The following is an 18635-nucleotide window of genomic DNA, read 5'->3' as shown; positions in this document are numbered from 1 at the left end:
CTTTCCCATATGTGAAATATTATGTTAATTGTTCTATATTAAGGATAAAACATCTGTTTTAGTACAGCTTTCCACGAATTATGTTGAAAAGATGGCGTATTCTGCATTCCTTCCCCCCTCTTTTTAAAAACCTATCGACTCCTATTGTCAATGTTTTCACCAGCATAAAGAAAGCACAGCTTGTTTTGCAATTTCCTCACTGCACAAATGGAATTCAAATCACTGTGGCCATAAGAGTAACAACAGCTGAATACAAACCTTAACAGAATTTGTTATAACTGTACAGTGTGGTGTTGTTCATTCATCCTGATGGCTAGGAAATCTAGTGTGAATTAACCAATAATGCAGGCTTGCAACAAAGCAAATTAAAGCATACGATTCCACAAACTGAATTTTGCTTACTTCCCTTAAATATGTAATTAAGGACATCAGCTCACAGTTAAATTGAGTCTTTCATCAAGATGTAACACTAGCAGAAATTTTGCAAACACTCAAATACATTTCTTTTCATTCCAATGGAGTTCATCTTATTTCCTACATAGATTTCCTTGATAGGTTTTCAAACCACACACACCACCACCACATCTGAGGGTCTGCAGGCTATGTCCCTTAGGAACAGGAGCAAAACCAAATACTAAATTAGTGAGATCCTTGTTCGACCAGAATTACAAAATCTTGTAGGGCTGACTGATACTTTCTTTCAGAGTCCCTAACTGATGCTCTTATTAATAACAGGAGAAAAGTATCACTTAAAGATCGAGCATGGGCAAAATTAACTCAAGGTGTTTTCTGCTTGAGCTTCACTTGAAGCGTGGGCAAGGAGTTAAAAGACAAGACCATGTTTCATAGCAGCTGACTGAGGATGAAAGGGACTTCCAAGGATACATTGTAGCCAAAACAGAAAGGAAAGTCAGAACCTGTCCCATAGGTTAGACCAAGCTGCTGCATTTTTTCCTGTGTCAAAGGGTCAATGTTACTTTTATGTACTTTCCATGGGCACAAACCACATGATGGCACCTCTTCCCCATTCGCTGGCAGCAGCATCTGCTAGTGCTGCACCTGGACCTTCCCAGGGATGCTAGAAAGCTGCTGAGATGTCAGTCCAGGCATTGCCAGCCTCACACCCAGTGCCAGTGTAAGACCACAGGCAGTGGGCATCATCCTGGCAACAAGACTGATCTTCAGCCTCAGGGAAAAAAATTACTTTGCATTCTGCAAAACTTATTAGGTTACTTTCTAGGGCAGAAGAGTGGGTTTGCTTTCCATTTCATTCAACTGTAGTTAATCAAACCCAGGCATAATTTCTCAGATGTCATAACATATGGGCTAATTAAGAAGTATTCTCAATTTAGTAATTCACTGAACGCTGACTATGGAACAAATTATTATGCAAATAAACACAAGAGACACTGAATTTCCCCATCACCTACTGCGGTCACTGTCACTAAGCTAGTTTATTCATTACTCAACATTTCATGTGCCACCAGTCACAGACCTGACAAGTTAAAGGATACTGTGAAGACAATTATCTTAATCAAACACGTTTAGTAGGAACACATAATAAGCTTCATCACAACTGGAAAAATTCAACACTACTTACCATGAATATTTTTAGTCACATAGTAACTGCCGAAGTGATGGGGATATTAAGTTACCGAGTAGAACTTTCATGGCAGGCTTTAAAGCAAAATGTCACCAATATCAAGCAGCCTATTTCAAGAACGCTTCTGACAGTAAAATTTTTGATTCATTGGCCCAATCCAGTATTTTTGTGCACCAGTTTCAGCCATTACAGAATCTACACACCACATCTCATTAACGCAGGAGAAACTCCCCAAATTAAAGCCTCTATAGTACACATAAAAATAGGTACCGGAGCAATTTTTCTCCTGATTTTTTTTTTTCTCCTCTTCTCATTAACAACACTGGTCAAATGAGCATAAAGGTGCTAATGAAGTGTGTTGATGGCCACAATTAGAGGCATCGTCAAAACAAATGTAAACAGAATGGTGTACAGGAAGATTAGGTGGCTTCAAGGACTGGAATATTAAGAATAGACAGTAATTCAGCAACATGAAAGACAAGATCACATAGACACTACTAAGATGAGAAGCTGCCGACAAGAATATGGAATGCTGTTAATGCTGTAAATGTCAGTAATTGGTGGGAAGATCCCCTGAGTATAAGGTAGACCTACACATTTGGCTCAATCAAAATATAACTATCAACAACCAACGTAATGTAGCCATGGAAGAAAATACTGGAAATTCTAAGTATTTCCAGCAGGGAATTTCTATGTGTCCTGACAAAACCTCATCTACAACACTATAGTTTTCTCCATCATAGGATGAATTGATTAAAGGAAAGTAACTTGAATGACACAAGCAACTGAGATCTTACAAAAGATGAATACAACTTTAGCAAAATGTAGGTTGAGAGGTTTGGATACTTCATTTAATTAAAACAGATTGCATATCATTTCATTTCTTCCCCCTTGCCAAAGAGGAGTTGTCTCCAACAGCATGACAACTGCCAGTGCCAGAACGCATGATAGATATCTCTAATATGCTCCAACCCTCCAGTTATTTTCAGCTCGAGTACCTTCTGTGCCTGATGAGAATTATGTATGTTCAATACATTTCTCTTCCATGAACTTCTCCAGTCTCACCCTGAACTCACGTAAACTTTTAGCATCCATACTCCAACTCCTGTGGTTTATTTTCAACCTGTAATCCTGCACTCAGTTTACAACCCAACATACACATACAGCAAAGTTGTCAGTCCGAACAGAGCTAAGGTGAAGACAGTCTGAGAATGTTTGCCTGGCCAAAGACCTCTAAAAACCTCACAAAAGTCATTACAGGGTCTCCAAAAATAAAATAGGCATGGTATCTCTTCAACTTCAGTCAAGCCAAAAGGCACAAAACATGGTGAAGGTTTGTACATTCCAGCGAGACCTTTCACAGTATCAGAGTAACAGGGTTTGACACTATGACATTCAAACGGTTTTCGAGCTCCACAACTGTGACAAAGAGCAACATCCATGCTCATCTACAACAACAGCATTTTGCTTGTGTGGAAGTGTGAACCTAGAAAGCAAAAGAAGTCACTAAAAACTTGTGTGTATAAGTGTGTGTATGCAAGGTAATTCCTGCTCCAACATCGTAGCACTTCCCTGCTCTCCCCAGGAGGCACTCAGGAGAAGCATTAGCTCCATTGAGAGTCCAACTGAGTCTTGTGAAAAGGATTTTCAGCATGATAGAGTGACTGTTGCACTGATGTGCCTGCAGGACCCTGCTGATGGTGTTCCTGGCAGAAAGGAACAAATCTCCGTGGCCAACTCGCCACGGCTTACAACCCTCTGTGGGGAAAGTTGGAGTTAAGGTTAGGGGCTCCCCACGTACAGTTGCCCTCGCAGGGAGTTGGCTGTGTAGAATTGTCCTATGGAGAGCTAGCCTAGATCCCATTCCTTGTGCTTCCAGAGGCAGAGACCCATATTTCATCGCTGAAAACAAGAACGGGAGGAGAGGAAGAAATCTTTGGCAAGCACCAGGAAGAACAGCAAAGATAATTCATAACCAAAATACTCATTCTTACTACACGGACACTTAATGCCTATCTCAAGCAGACAAACTAGGAAACAGGAGAGTCCCACTTTCCAAAGATTCTGAGAAAGCACATGGCAGAGGGGAACGGTTCCACAGGGTACAGTGACCCACCACAGCAGACCCCTCCCTTGCCTCTGCACAAGCTCCAACACACACAGAGACGGACACACAACTACCACAGTAAAAGACTGGATCGTTTTCTGTTGTTTTGTCCAGCAGAAACAAAGCACCAAGCAGAGGATGAGGAGTAAAATCCACACCTTACAGCTCACTGTAAATGCAGTTTAAACCCCAGTGCTGTCTTGGACATCTGTGCTGCACCTGCCCTAAGACCGAATTTAAGGAAAACCACAGTCAGGGACAATCCAACATCCAGTTCAAAGTTCAGAAGCTTTAAAAAAAGCATTGGGCTTCCATTGCAAAGGAAGTGGAGGTTAGTTTTATCTGTTATCAAAGAACCCAGTGCCAAAGGCCAAGGACTCAGAAGCCCAAACAGATTTTAACAAAAGTAATAAAAAATAATAATTAATCCACCCCATACTAGTTTGCAAAATTTATTCCATTTTTGTATCCTACCTTCTACTATGCAATGCTTTACTATCCCTTGCACTACAGGAAGTATTTGAACAGCATGCAGTGAAGTACATCCTTAAAACAATTATAGCACCCTTAACACTTTCATTATATTTTATTATCCACAGTCCCCGAGATTGCACACATTCAGATTATCCCTGCTTTATAGATGAGGAAGCAAGCTGCACTGCAGGCAGTTCCTTAGCAAGTCAGCATCAGAGGCAGACCCCCTGCTCAGGGGTCATAATATTTTTCTAGGAAATTAAACAAGCCAGAATTTCAGCTGGTCAGCATTTACTTGAAAACAGCTCACCTAAGAGCAACGTTCCTGTTGAAACCAGCTGGACAAATAAGACTCTCAGCTTGGCATTTGAACAAACAGAAAAGCACAAAGAAAATGTCACTAGAGAGGAAGATCAGACTAAATTTTTTTTTCAGAAGGAAAGAGGGAATGGAGATTTCATCAGCAAACAAAATCCTCCAAAAATTAACTTTGGATTAACTTGAAATACTTTGTTGAGGTAAAAAAAAAAAAAAAGGAATCTTCATTTCACATTTATGTAACTCAACCTTCCTCCAACCTTATTTTAAAGCCTTTTTAATTTAAGAGAGTCATATTTAAAAGAGAAAGTATAATAAATACTGCATTTTATTATTCTGTAACATCCCTTCCCTCTCCCAAATACTGTCATTTTCAGGGTTGAAGTTATTCTCTGCATTAAACAGAAATATGTGAAAAGTGTCATCCATTTCTGGGAGTAAAAGGCACAGGCATGGATTGGACAGGAATGAACACAGGGCACTACTAACAGAGCCAGACTGCTCCCGTCACCCCAAGTGTCCACTTTGTTTGCAAAAGGAGCAAGCGCCATTAACACCACTGCTGGACACCTGGCACTACATTGTGCCTCAGAACACCTCACTAGACTCCTGCGCTGCTGAATAATTCCAGCTGCAGGAGCATCCCTGCAAACCCAGAAATGGCAGAGCACAGCAGTCGTGTTCTCCACACAGGACCAGGCCAGCAGCCAGAGGGTCCTGCTGGAGCCATACAGCATCTCTGCACAGCATTGCCCACTGATCCAAGATCTGCAGGGCTGACTCCAGACTGCTTTACAAACTCACCATCCTCCTTGCAGCCTTCTTCCTACCAGGACAGACAGTTCAGGAAAATTTTTGCAAGACTCACAGGGTACTGGAAAGTGAAGCCTCAGATGACACCACTGCTAAATCTGTCACAGTGTTTGGTGGTCTGTAACGCAGTGCATCAGCAAAGCCAGGCAGAGCCTCAGCTGGGACTATAACAAGTAAGACAGGACCAAGGCTTCAGCAAGCACATCTGAGGAGCTGCACGACCCAGCAGCAGCCCAAGCTTTTCACCAGGGTGTTAACCCACCCACTCCAAATATTTGTGGAGTAACTGTTGTAACACTCGCTTGTTCAATTATTTCAGTAGTGGTCAGGAATAACCACAACGATAAATCTAAGCCTGCTCTGCATGGTGTCTTCCTGAAGCATCACGTATTTGTTGTGCTAAAACAGTATTTCAGACCTGCCTGCAAATGAACATCATTACCAGTGGTGGTTCTGCATTGCTTCTCACCTCCTCACTGGACACTTACTCCACTTCTCTGGTAGTATGCTTTTAAACTGGAACAAGTTAAACTCAGTACACAAAAGGTCTCATCTTCATCACAAGAAAGATATCTGTTGTAAACATCCTGTTAGGGCAGAGCAAGATTCTACTATTTCAATTTAACTGAATCCCTTTCGCTCTGTGTTCGTATGGACACTCGTCAAATTACCATTTCACCTGAACACTAAAAATGAATAGGCATCTCCATGCAGACTAGTCTTTACTAGTCTGTTAAACTCACTGAAGGAAAGAAATTAATCTAGAATAGGAATCTGATTCAAAAATATTACTCAGAAACAACTACCCTGCTGTAAATTTTTCTACTACCTTAATCCCATTTACCTTCCTTGCATGTATATCTTCTAAGAGCAAAGCTTTCAGCCAGGAAGTTTGTTTCTAAATTTACACCCTCCTATATTTTACAACAACCTCCCTATGGAGAGACTTTATTTACAAGGATAAAGCATGGCAAAGCTGATGAAGGTACAAATACACACCACGCTGACTTCTCCCTACACCACACAGAGGCTCCCTTGATACCCCACGTACACAAACCCAAGCCCATGCAGGTAAACCCAACCCCTTTGTTTTGATTACTCACACGGTGGGTTGCAGTCCAGTTTTGGCCTGCAGGTAAGGTCTGTAATGACCTGATGGCAATCCCACCCCTGTCATACGGCTCCAGTCACTACTGGGAGATTTCACAGGCAAGAGCAGCCGCTCACCACTGTGGATCCCAGCTGTAGTGGTGTCAGGCTGTACTCCACCGGAGCATCGCCTGCCCACCAGCATGTCCAAAAATGAATGAACTTGAGCAAAATCTGGCTAGGGATTTCCACAATGCCCACCTGATACTACAGCCTCCGTCTCTGGGGGCACGCGAGACTGGGAGCTGAGTGTGCCCAGCAAGGCATTCCAGTTCAAAAGCTCCAGGGCGCATTGAAGTTCACTGCTTTAACACACATTTGCACACCTGTCCAAGCACACCTGTCCAGCATCTCCTGTCAGACGAGAGCACGCATTGGCACACACATGGGTGGGAGGGGGAAGGAGGGAAGAGAAAGAGGCACATGGGGAACCCACAGATGCAGACAGGGGCGTGCACTCCCCGTTGCTGATATTTCCTATGTTACCACAGGCGGGCCGATGCCGGGGCCGATGCGGGCACACACACACACACACACACACACACATACACACACGCAGCCACCCCCAGGGCTGCCGCCCGGCCCCGCGCGGCGCTGCCCGCTGGTTCCCACGCCCGGCGGTCCCCGAGAAGCGCAGCGCCGAGCCCTGCGGGCGCCGCCCCGCCTGCCCCGGGCTCCGCCGCCCGGCGGGGAGGGCAGTGGAGGGCAGGGCAGGGCACGGCAGGGCGGGGGCTTCCGCGGCGGGGCCGGTGCCTGGGGGCTGCCCGCTGGCTCACTCACCCGGCCGCCGGCGCTCTTCCTCCGCAGCGTCAGCCCGCTCCGCAGCAGCGCCGGCAGCTCCCGCAGCTTCTGCCGCAGCTGCACCGGCTGCTGCTCGTGGGCTCCGCCGCTGGGCATCCAGCTGCGGGCCAGCTCCGCGCCCTCACACGGCGACGACGGCATCTTCACCGAGCCCACGGCCATCCCCGCATCCCTGCCGGGCTGCGGCGCGGACACGCTCTGCCCGCCTTCCCCTCGCGTCGCCCCAGCCCCGCTCCCACCCCCAGGCGGGAGCCGCGCACCGCCCCGCACACCTTCCCTCTGCGCTCAGGAGCCCCTGAACACCTTCCCTCTGTGCTCAGGAGCCCCTGCACCCCCGCACACCTTCCCTCTGCTCTCAGGAGCCCCTGCACCCCCCGCACACCTTCCCTCTGCGCTCAGAGCCCCTGCACCCCCGCACACCTTCCCTCTGCGCTCAGAGCCCCTGCACCCCCGCACACCTTCCCTCTGCGCTCAGGAGCCCCTGCACCCCCCGCACACCTTCCCTCTGCGCTCAGGAGCCCCTGCACCCCCCGCACACCTTCCCTCTGCGCTCAGAGCCCCTGCACCCCCGCACACCTTCCCTCTAGGCTCAGGAGCCCCTGCGCCCCCCGCACACCTCCCCTTTGCGCTCAGGAGCCGCACGGGCAGGCGCTGTGTCCCACCCACGCCCCTCACACCTTCCCCGGGCAGCGCTAGAAGCCCCGCCGCCCCCCGCTCCTCCCGCGCCGCGGCTCCGGCAGTGGTAAAGTGCAGGTGGTGAGGAGGGTGGAGGAGGCGCGGGCGGGAAGAGGCAGAAAGTCCTGTTAACTCCTTTGCGCTCGGGGACCGCCGCCAGAGCCGTGTCCCCACCTCTCCCGGGGAAGGACGCGGGTGAGGGACCGAGGTGAGCCAGAGGGGTTCGGGCTCCTCCAGGAGCTGGGTGGCCTCTGCTTGCTTCTGGAAGCCTTCAAGGCCAGGCTGGAGAAAGCCCCTGCCTGAACCTGCCTGGGCTGGAGGCACCGCAGGGTCCCCACCTGCCCGAGTCACCCCATGAACCAGAGGACCGTGATTCCCTCCTCCCTTCCCAGTGGGTTCTTGCCCTCATCAGGTGTTTTGCTCTCCGTGTCAGCACTGATACTGGAGAAACTGAGCAGTTCGTCGCAGGTGAATGGCCTGCTTCCAGTCATTCAGGTAATCCCTGGAAGGGAACTCTCGATGCCAGAAACCGATTCATTTATTCTTTGTATAAAGAAGAAAGATACATTCAAGGCATTCGTCTACAATCCAGTAGCTTGAATTATAGGGGCTTTATTCAGAATAATCTCTGGAGTCTGGCTTTTCTATCCCAGCAGTACAGGTGTTTTTTTTTCCTTTCTGCCAGACCTTGTCCTCCTCTATTTAGATCACAGAACTGAATGCAAGGTGGGGCTCGCTTGCATTCCCATGTATCTTCTGCCTCAGAGCTACAAATAAGGCTGACCTGCTCTTCCAGGTGGATTCCCCCGTGCCTCAATGTCTCAGTAAATGACATTACAAATTAAGCCAATCTCACAGACACGTTATGGAAAGCTGTCACCCTGCCCGAACAAAGAGGTCCTGTTGTTTCCAGGGGCTGAGTAGTCATCCAGCCCTGCAGGAAACTGACTTAACCATGAAACTGACCTTGCAGAAAAAGCAATATATTTTTCTCACTCGTGCTCAATAAGCCAACTCCTCTGGAATCACAGAGGTACCCACAGAGGAAGGGAGGTGGCAGATGTGCCCAACCTGTGTCTAGCTGCTGAGATGGAGAATGTCCCCTTCCAGCATCAGTGTGATATTGGATTGTCTGCTGCCTGAACACAGCAGCAGTAGCCTGGTCTTTCAGCTGTACTGACCTGACAGCAGGTTTGCTGCAAAAAGGTGATCGTGCCTACAACTCATGGATGTGTGCTCCCTTCACATCCCGTATGTGGGATCTGGTAACCATTTGACTTTAGTCAGCTGATCAATCTGGTGGAAAAATAACACCTCAGAAAATAATGAATTTTCCATTGGCCAGATGGCTGAATTGATCCACCTTGTGACCATGCAACTGCAGGATCAGCGAAGGCAGAAACTTGGAAGTGAGGCAAAGCAAACTGCTCTTTTCAGTAGCTGTCCATCATTAAATCAGCTTAACTGCATCCTACACACATGACTCTATGAGCAGTGCAAACCAGGCCAACCCAGGCACTCATGAAAAGGATGAGGTTGGCTCCAGCTACATTCTACAGACACCTCCTTCCTGCAGGTACCAACTATCATGGCCCATTACATAAAGCCAAATCTGAAAAGTTAAGTGTAAAAAAATTCAGCTATTTTACTGGAGTGATATGGTCCATCTATTGCTGACACAAAAGACTGAAAAGGGACAGGAATGTGACAATCCCTAACTTAGACAAAAAGTGTGCTGCAGACCTCAAATCACCACAGAGATCGGGAAGCCCCATCTGACACCATCAATGCCAGCCTTTTTGCAAGGGCAAGCGGGATTATGCCATAAAGATGCTTTATCCAAGGCCATGCTGCATAATCAGGCACGAGGAACATGAAGAGCACAGGCTGTTCTGTATGATATCTCGTGTCCCAAACATTTCTATTATTTCACTTGATTTGTGCTCTCCAACTGCCCTGCAATGTGGTTCTGACAGCTGTGTTGCCTGGCAGCCACTTTGTCACAGCTCAGGATGTAATTATGAGGAGAGGTGTATCTGCACCCAAAAGGATAATGGATCCATAGTGTCTGGGCTTCACAAAAGGACCATGGTCTTTGTCTGAGTCTTTAAGCACTGCTACAATACAAACAGCAGTAAGACAACTCAATAAAGTGTGACTTAATGTGACAGACTAGGGTATAACTAGGACTAATTTGTTTATGTTAAGAAAGGGTAAAATTATGTCAGTGTTCAGAATTTTGACCTTATTTTTTAACTGTGTAACTTGTGAACAGTGTCAAAAGAGAAGTAAATATGCTTTCAGTGCATTTAAAAATACTCAGCTGCCAGATAACACAATTTGGACTAACAACTATCAGGAAAATGGAGTGGATAGTAGTTAGGCTGTTCTGGCTTGGATCGTTCCAGTTTTGGGGGACATCGTGGTAGGACCTGTTTAAAATTAAATCTTGTATTGCCTTTGTTTTTCTAAGTTACAGAAGGTTTAGCTTGGTGAATGAGTCTGATATCTGTTCTTTTTCCTCACAGGAAAAGCAGAGGGAGAGGGAGTGAAGAGAATAAAACTAGATCTCATCAGGAAATACATGGCAAAACAGTTTTTTAAGGAAAAAACAGTGTGTTGCTCCCAAAATGTTGTGTTCGGGGCATTTTGCTTTTGGTGAACTGTCCTTGAAAGAGGAGCAGAGCTCTGTGGGAATGTGGTCCCTATTCTCACCAAGTTTGGCCCTTGCTGACTGCGGATTTCCTGCCCTTGCAGGCAGTCACAGTAACACAAAAGGCATGTCAGATCCACTGACAGTGTGCAGGGAACAGGGAACTTCCAGTTCTCCAGATTAAACACCTTTAATTTGGTCTGATATAAAGCAAAACAATGGAGATACTCTCTCCGATGTTTCTAGCAAGAAGTATAGGTTTGAATATACCTCCCAGAGTAGAGTCTGGACATGGTTTTGCTCTCTTGCTTGCAAGACACTTCATATAAATATAGGAATATCTATGTTTAAATGGATACAGGATGGAGTCTGGAGACCTAAGCAACTCTAGTGCAGCTTTACAGATGTGAGGCCTGGGAATGTCTGCTTTTTTTGAATATGTTTGTTTTTCTTTCAATCACAATAAAAAGAAATGTGGTAAAACCAATACAAGTTATTTCATGCCTGTATGCATTTTATATCAGTTCTTAAGTAGATCATTGCAAAAGAAAGAATTATCTGGAATCAGACATTTCCTGACAAAGCATAATAAATTCTCAGTTTGGACTTAAATATTAGGAGTTCTTGACTCTGTCAGAATAATTGGTAGATGCCACTTTGGTTTTCCCTGCATGAAGAGAAGATGGGTAGTGCAGGGATAGAATTGTGGCGTGCTGGGGTGCAGGAGCCATGTGTGAGGAAGCCATCCACAGGCAGGAATCCCAAGCCAGCTGCTTACAGCAGTCCTTTTTGAATATTTGCTCTCCCTGACCTGGCAGGAGGTGTTCAAATGAAAGCAAGTTTTTTTCCAAAGCAGCAACACTCACTGTACAACCAGCCAAACACCACTTCCCCTTCCCTAGGTGGTCCTGCCAGAATGGGGGCAGAAGGGCAATGCTTTTCTACCCTTTCAGAAACTGAGTTCATTTTCTTCTTTCCATCTCTTCAGGAAAGAAGCAAACAGATTTTTCTTTGTAACATCTCTCATGCAGGAGGAGGTGAGCTGTGTGCTCCCCACCTCCCCATACCACATCCAGATGAACCTCAAAAGGGATCCCCTTCTACAGGACTTGTCCCATGCTCTCAAGAGAATCGTATCCTACAACTTTAATTTGCTGAATGTTCCTTGAGGTCCAATGCATATGAATTGCAGATTGCTTCTGTCATGCTCTGAGACCCTGCCAGCTCTCAGGCTCCTCGTATAGGGTAGACTGGCCTGGCAGATTTTTGTTTCTGGCTTTAAACGCATTATGTGCAAAGACTCAGTAAAAAAGTAGTATTGGGGAAGTCTTTGCAGCATCCTGCTGCTTCAGTGCCTCAAAGGATTTTCAGGGCACATTCCCCAGTTCCAAGAAGGAAGATGTAGGCCCCTCCATCACTTCACCTATAATGCAAGCATGGCAAGTGACCATCCAGGCACTGTGTTGTGTGCTGGAGATGCACACTGCAGAAATCCAAGAATCTGTCACGTTCTTCTGCTTTGGAAAGTCCTCATTGGTTCATCCAGCTTCAAAGTAAAACAAACCTGTTCACCCTCAGAGCTGCTCAGGACCTGCTTTTTGGCTGAATAACCAACCAGCTTCAGGCTTTTGAGTTGTTAGCTGCCTTCCACCTGATCAAGGAGTGGGATCTCAGTTGCATTTTAAATGTTGACTATCACCAACTTACTTGTGAATATAAGTAGTATAAATCAATTATCAGAGCCATATATATCAGGGGCATGTATGCGGGTCATGCATACTTTTTTAAGTTATTGATTTAGTTTCTCAAGTCTTTTTTTTTTTTTTCTTTTGAAAGAAAGATTTTCAGCTGATTTAGTACCATGTCATCACATAGACCAAATATTCAGTGACTTAAGCTCAGAAACAATGCTTGCAGCATTTCCAGGATGTGAAAGGTCTGCAAAATGTAACATACGCTCAGTAATGGAAAGATACCAACAAGGGAATGGGGTGCGAGGAAGCAGGCGATCAGTGCTTGGTGTGACTTGAAAGAGAGCAGAACAGGAGAATAACCACAGAAAAAGAGGGAAGAGGTGAAAGATAAAGGAGATGTATGAGCAGGTGAAATATTTCAAGTAGTTTCACGATTTGTGTGACTCATTGATGGAAAAGCTGAAGTTGTCTCTATTAATTCAGCCCGTGTTTTTCTCATAACGACTTGTGAACCTTTTCACTTCAGCATCTGACCCTTTCCCCCCTGCACCCCTGCGTCTGCCCCTCTGCTCCCTGTGCCTCTCCTAGGCTTCAAAACTCAAGGCATCTTCAAATGGCTGCTCAGCCTGTGTCCTGCCTGCAATTCATCCAAGGAAACAGGACACGTTCCTCATTATTCAAGGCTTAAAACGAGAGAGCTCAAGAGTATCCTGAGCCACTGGGTTTGTTGCTGCCATTGTTTGAACGAGAATTATGGCACTGGTCAGGTGGCAGGTGGATAGGTGTGGGGAGAGTGTTTGTAATCCTAAATGGACCTCTTTTTGCATTTCCTTTACTCAACTGGTCCTTTTAAAAACTCACTGGGCCACGATGACAGGGGCAAAACTGATGTTAATGCAGCCAAAAGCATTTCTTGGTATGTAGCAAAACTTTTAATTTAATACAAATGCAAAGAAGAATGAATTTGCGGTGGAAACTGTGATTTGCCAGAGCTAATGAACCTGACTTAACTCTTGAGTTTGATTTGTCTTTTTAACATACTTGGAAGCAGGGGACCTGATGACCCCTCAGGGAAATTAAATCTTCAAGCTCTCACGATTGGCCTTTTCTGTCAGAACAATGTTGTCATTGAGCTATTGCTTTCTCTCTTACAGGCCAAAATTAAACTCCAAAGCCAATAAGATCCTCAGTGGAGCTTGTTCAGTATTCCATTGTTTTTAACTAAACATAAAAATCTCAATATGATGAATCAGTACTATTTAATTAAAATTTTAAATAGAAACACATAAACGGACCGGTGGAATCGGGATGTTTTTCTGACAGCTGCAACCAAAATGCAAGTTCATTTACCCCCAGGCTCGTGGGCATATGCATGATTTTTTTTTTTTTTAAATAGCCAATATGAGAAGTTTTATGTACATTACAGAAGAGACTGCGTAGGTGATTTTGAAAGCTACAAATTGCAATTACGCGCTAAATTCCCACTAAAAGTCAATGGATAATGTCCCCTGTATCATTGATGGTTAATCTGCATATTCATCTCTTCTTCCTTAGCTGTTAATTTCCATATTTATGTTCAAATTCATGTTTTCTGGTTTAATTCATATTTTCCAAACATGTAAGTGTGAGGATGCTTTAGCTTGGTTTTTTAGAAACTGAGTTTTAGATGCTGTTCTTCCTTTTAGTATGTCTCAGAGCTCTCTGTGAATCTTCAAATGCTCAAGCTTGCCAAGCACATTTGACAGAGGTATTGAAATCCAAAAAACTATTAAGTCTTTAAAAGTATTCTGAAAATAGACAGCCAGTTAAGAGCTACAGCTAATGCTTCACTGAGGTAAAAAGTGCAGCATTTCATATGAGACCTTGGAAAATCCAGATAGGGTCTCAACCTCAAGACACAAATCCATAGAAAATCAGGCTTCGTTGATCCCCCTGCTCACAGACCCACTACAGCTGTGATACACACATACGCACATTTCTATAGCGTATACATCCCTACAGTGTCCACTCAGCTTTCATATGAGCAAGCTTCTGTAATGTAACAGTAATGACTTTCTTGTATGATTATATTATCATTTGCAAAAAGACATCATTTGCAAGGTCATCTTTTTTTTAAATACAGTGTCAGTATCTCTCACTGCCTCAATGTGAACAGACCTTAGCCTCACATAATAGCTTTGATGAAGGGAAAATAAAAATCTCCGTGCCAAATATTTTGAGTTTTCAGCATAAACCTGGTTACATGTTGACAAGCTTTTCCCAGGGATAGTAACATCAACGAAATATTTTCATTCCAGTTTTTGAGAGGCTGGAAAAATCAACAAAAGAATAGCATGAGACCAATTGCCAGAAATAATATTAGCATTTTAAACATGAAACCATCTCACAACATCTTGTGAGTAATGAAATGCTTTAAACATTTTCTTTAATTTGGTTTGTTTGTGTTGTGTTCTGTCTTTTGTTTTGTTTTAAATGTGCCTGTTTTTTTCCCCGCTGAAGAACTGCACCACAGCTGTTGAACAGAAACAACAGGGCACATGACTAGAAGAGAAAGTCGTGTCCAGTCGGGGATTCAGAAGACACTCTGCGCTGTAGAAGAGATGGTGCAAGTTTGGTCAATGGCTAGATAGGTTGCTCTGTTTTTGTTAAGAATAACATCTCCTCCTGGTAGAGGTACAGCCAGACTAGCACCAGCAGAGGTATTAAGGTTGTGGACAAATCCAGTTAGCTTTGTCCTTTCCATTTGGGCTGTGTAGAGCAGGGAGGGCTCATTCCAGCAAGTCTGCTGGCATAAGCCAGAGGCCGGGGAGAGATGTTGTCTTCCACATCTGTCAGTGTGGGAAGGCCAAGAGCTCTTGAAGCAAGCACGTGCCTTTGGTCTAGGAAATGATTAGACCCCAGACAAGGGCATTTTCAACTCTGTGTCCAGAGTTACAACTTGATGAACCCTCAAGTCTTGCTCTGACAGCCCTCCTGGGATCCCTGACTGTTTAGTTGTCCTGTGGGACAATTGTTCAATGCAATCTTGTCACTATTTTTGTAATGACCTAGTCAAGGAAGTAGTAGACAGCAGGGGCAAGGGTGGGGAAAGAGAGGTGGCTGACCAAAACAACTCTCCCTGTGCTGAGATATCCAGTGCACCTGGAGAAAAGAAGAAATTGGCTGTGCCCTGCCTACCCCAGTCTCTTCCCCCTTCAGTCTCCTCTAACTGCTTGCAGACACCCCTGGAGATTTCTGAAAGGCAACAGGAGTCAAGGAGTTAAAAAAATTGAGTGAGCAAATGAGTTTGCCCTGAGAGTAAACTGACAGGTCCAGTAGAATCCACCCATGGATGGTTATGGATGCTGGCTTGTAAAGAGGTGATGGTTTCAGCGAGAGCTTTGGCTACCTCTAGAGACTGAAAATGTTTATGATGTTTAATTTTGTCAGACGTACTTCTGTGTGCGAAGAGTACTATTTCTGGGGTGTGCATGCATGTATCTGTCTGAAGTGTGTTTAGGTCACCATGGAGAGCCCAGAATGGTAAAACAGGACACCTATGTGTCCCCTGACAAGCGACATCAGCAGCCATGCAAAACCTGCCAGATAGTCACAGTAAATGCACAGCACTTTTCTGAACTTATGCATGAGAAAGGGACAAGATGAATTTTTCTAGCCCATGAGAAAAAACTATTCCCTCTGAAACCCTGGAAAAAGATTTTTTTTGTCCTCTGCCCACAAGATATTTAGAGTGTTTTCTGAGATTTGGATGCACTACTATTGTAAACAATGTTATATTTGTAAATGTAATGAAATAAAATTATAAAGTCATATAAAGGCTAAGCTACTTCTAACAAGATACCAAACCACGTTGTCTAATTAACAAGTCAATATTGAAGATATTAACTTATGGACAAGCAATTCCTAAACTACCTAATGATGTGTTAAGCTAACAGCCCAAACAACAGCGTGCATCAAAGGAAATTTAAGACAGACGTTCTGCCAACTACAGGACTTGGCTAAACTAATACATTTGTAGCTGAGACTAATTTCTGAATTAGAGCTTCAATAATACTATTATGGCAGCCTGCCTAGAGTATTGTGGTTAGACAATAGCAATTCTTCCCTTTTCTTTCTTTTTATTCATTTGCAACACAATCGGTGGAGAACATGACTTGAAAGACAGCCCAGCATCCCACATTGCAATTAACAGTCAAATATTTAAGATAATAGTTAAGATATATATGATTGCCCCAGCCTTATATATGACCACCTCAACACAGATGTTTACAGCTCGACACTTCTTTCTAAACATTGTCCTTGGCAGTGATTCTGAAAAAAAAAAACCCTAACAGACACATAAGAAGGAAACAGAAAAATAATTATGTATTTAAGTATCTGCTTCTCAATTCTTGCCCAACTGAATTTGCTTCAGGCAGACCGTCTTGCTGTTTAGTTAAGACCTAGGTAGCTTTCTGGTAATAACAGAGTAATGGACTAGTAAATTACTCTTTCTCTCTTGCAGTGACTCAATTTCTGGTATTGTTTGCTTCTTCTAACTTGTTAGAAAAGGAGAGAGTAAATAACTGTTGTGAATCTTTAAAAGGGTCAAGTGTCTCACTTGCCACAGTTTTTAACAAGCTAATAAAAGGCACCTGGGAAAAAAAGGAAGGTAAGTGTTTAGGAAAGGCTGATAAAAATAGGATGAAATATAGTGAGTGTCTCCAAGCTTGTATTAGGCCTGTATTATAAACTAAGAACATCTTCCTATCTGCCTTCCCTGAAACTGCCAGTCAGTAAGTACTGATTAAATAATGAAAAATTCTGTTTTGGCAAGTGAAAATGCTGTCTGAATGGAAAGTTATTAAAACTAAATGGGTCATGTAATAGCAGACAATTTTTTCTGTGAGCTCTACTGACAAAACTGAGCCAACCTGGAGGTTGTCTGAGAACTTCTCACTCTGTTTGAGAATTTGTAAGAATATTGAATCTCATTAAGGACAAAATAGGTGCATTTCAAAATGGAGAAAAATGGGATGGAAGCATTTCCTCTTGTTGATTCTTCACCTTTGGGTTTTGGTTATCTAAAGATTATCTACACATGAACTGATCAGCCAGGGCCCCTTTACTGTCAATGGAGAGAAACAATGGACTTTCTAAGTTCGGGTTCAGCCACTGTGTTTCTGATGAAGCCTGTCTCAAATGATATTTGTTTCTCCACTGACTATAAAGAGAATTGACAAGGAGCTCAAATCTGGGCAGCTGCACTGCAGGCACTTTAATTTTGTGCATTTCATTCACACTTCTACAAAATGGGCATAAAATATAACTGAGACAGGAGGGCAAGTTTTACATCATGTGCAGTATAAGGAGACTTGAAAGAGGAATTTTTAGGTCTGCTCCAGATTCATTCATAGAATCATAGAATCATAGAATAGTTTGGGTTGGAAGGGACCTTAAAGATCATCCAGTTCCAACCCCCCTGCCATGGGCAGGGACACCTCCCACCAGACCAGGCTGCCCAAGGCCCCATCCAACCTGGCCTTGAACACCTCCAGGGATGGGGCATCCACAGCTTCGCTGGGCAACCTGTGCCGGTGCCTCACCACCCTCATAGTGAAGAAATTCTTCCTTGTGTTTAGTCTAAATCTGCCCCTCTCCAGTTTATACCCATTGCCCCTCGTCCTATCACTCGAAGGCTTTGTGAACAGTCCCTCTCCAGCTTTCTTGTAGCCCCTTTCAGGTACTGGAATGTCGCTATAAGGTTTCCTCAGAGCCTTCTTTTCTCCAGGCTGAACAAGCCCAATTCTCTCAGCCTGTCCTTGTATGGGAGGTGCTCCAGCCCTCCAATTATCTTTGTAGCCTTCCTCTGGACCTATTTCAACAGCTCCATATCCTTCTTATCCTTCAATCCTTACCAAAAGCTGCACAGGTTTGTGTTAAGAACCCATATCAGTGGTTTATTTATATTTGTTTCTTTGCAAACTCCAAAATCCCGTGCCACCAACTCCCTGTCGCTGAGTTTTTCATAATATAGATCCATATGCAAAGAAGTTTGATATATCTAACAAGAGTCGTACTCATTTTATATACATTGTACTGTGATTGGCAGCTTATCGGTATATCAGTTGTTTGTTTATGTAAAAAAAAAAAAAGTTAATAACTTCAGCCAAAGTTAACAAGCCGCTCAGGTAGACATATGTCATACATGTCCTACATGTTCATTGTCTTGAATATCACTACATGCCTTAATTAAATAAACAGAGTTTATCTTTTGTTACATCACAGGGAAATGATGTAGAACTATTTGGTAGGATCTGCAAGACGGACTCCATGTCTGAAACCTTTATGCTACCTGAGTTATAGGGA

The 18635-nt window shown here is 44.1% G+C and overlaps 1 protein-coding gene across 1 annotated transcript in view; it reads right to left on the bottom strand.

Moving 5' to 3' along the window:
- Positions 1–7532, bottom strand: part of RAPGEF5 (Rap guanine nucleotide exchange factor 5) — a 164929-nt gene extending 157397 nt beyond the window's left edge. Inside the window, exon 1 of the mRNA XM_054060155.1 lies at positions 7245–7532. Within this exon, the coding sequence (XP_053916130.1) occupies positions 7245–7427 (183 nt within the window). The 5' untranslated portion in view covers positions 7428–7532. The remainder of the gene's footprint in view (positions 1–7244) is intronic.
- Positions 7533–18635: the final 11103 nt, after the last annotated feature.

This window comes from Cuculus canorus, chromosome 2 (genome assembly GCF_017976375.1).
Source record: "Cuculus canorus isolate bCucCan1 chromosome 2, bCucCan1.pri, whole genome shotgun sequence".
Lineage (NCBI taxonomy): Eukaryota > Metazoa > Chordata > Aves > Cuculiformes > Cuculidae > Cuculus > Cuculus canorus.
This window is presented reverse-complemented; position numbering and strand designations above follow the sequence as displayed.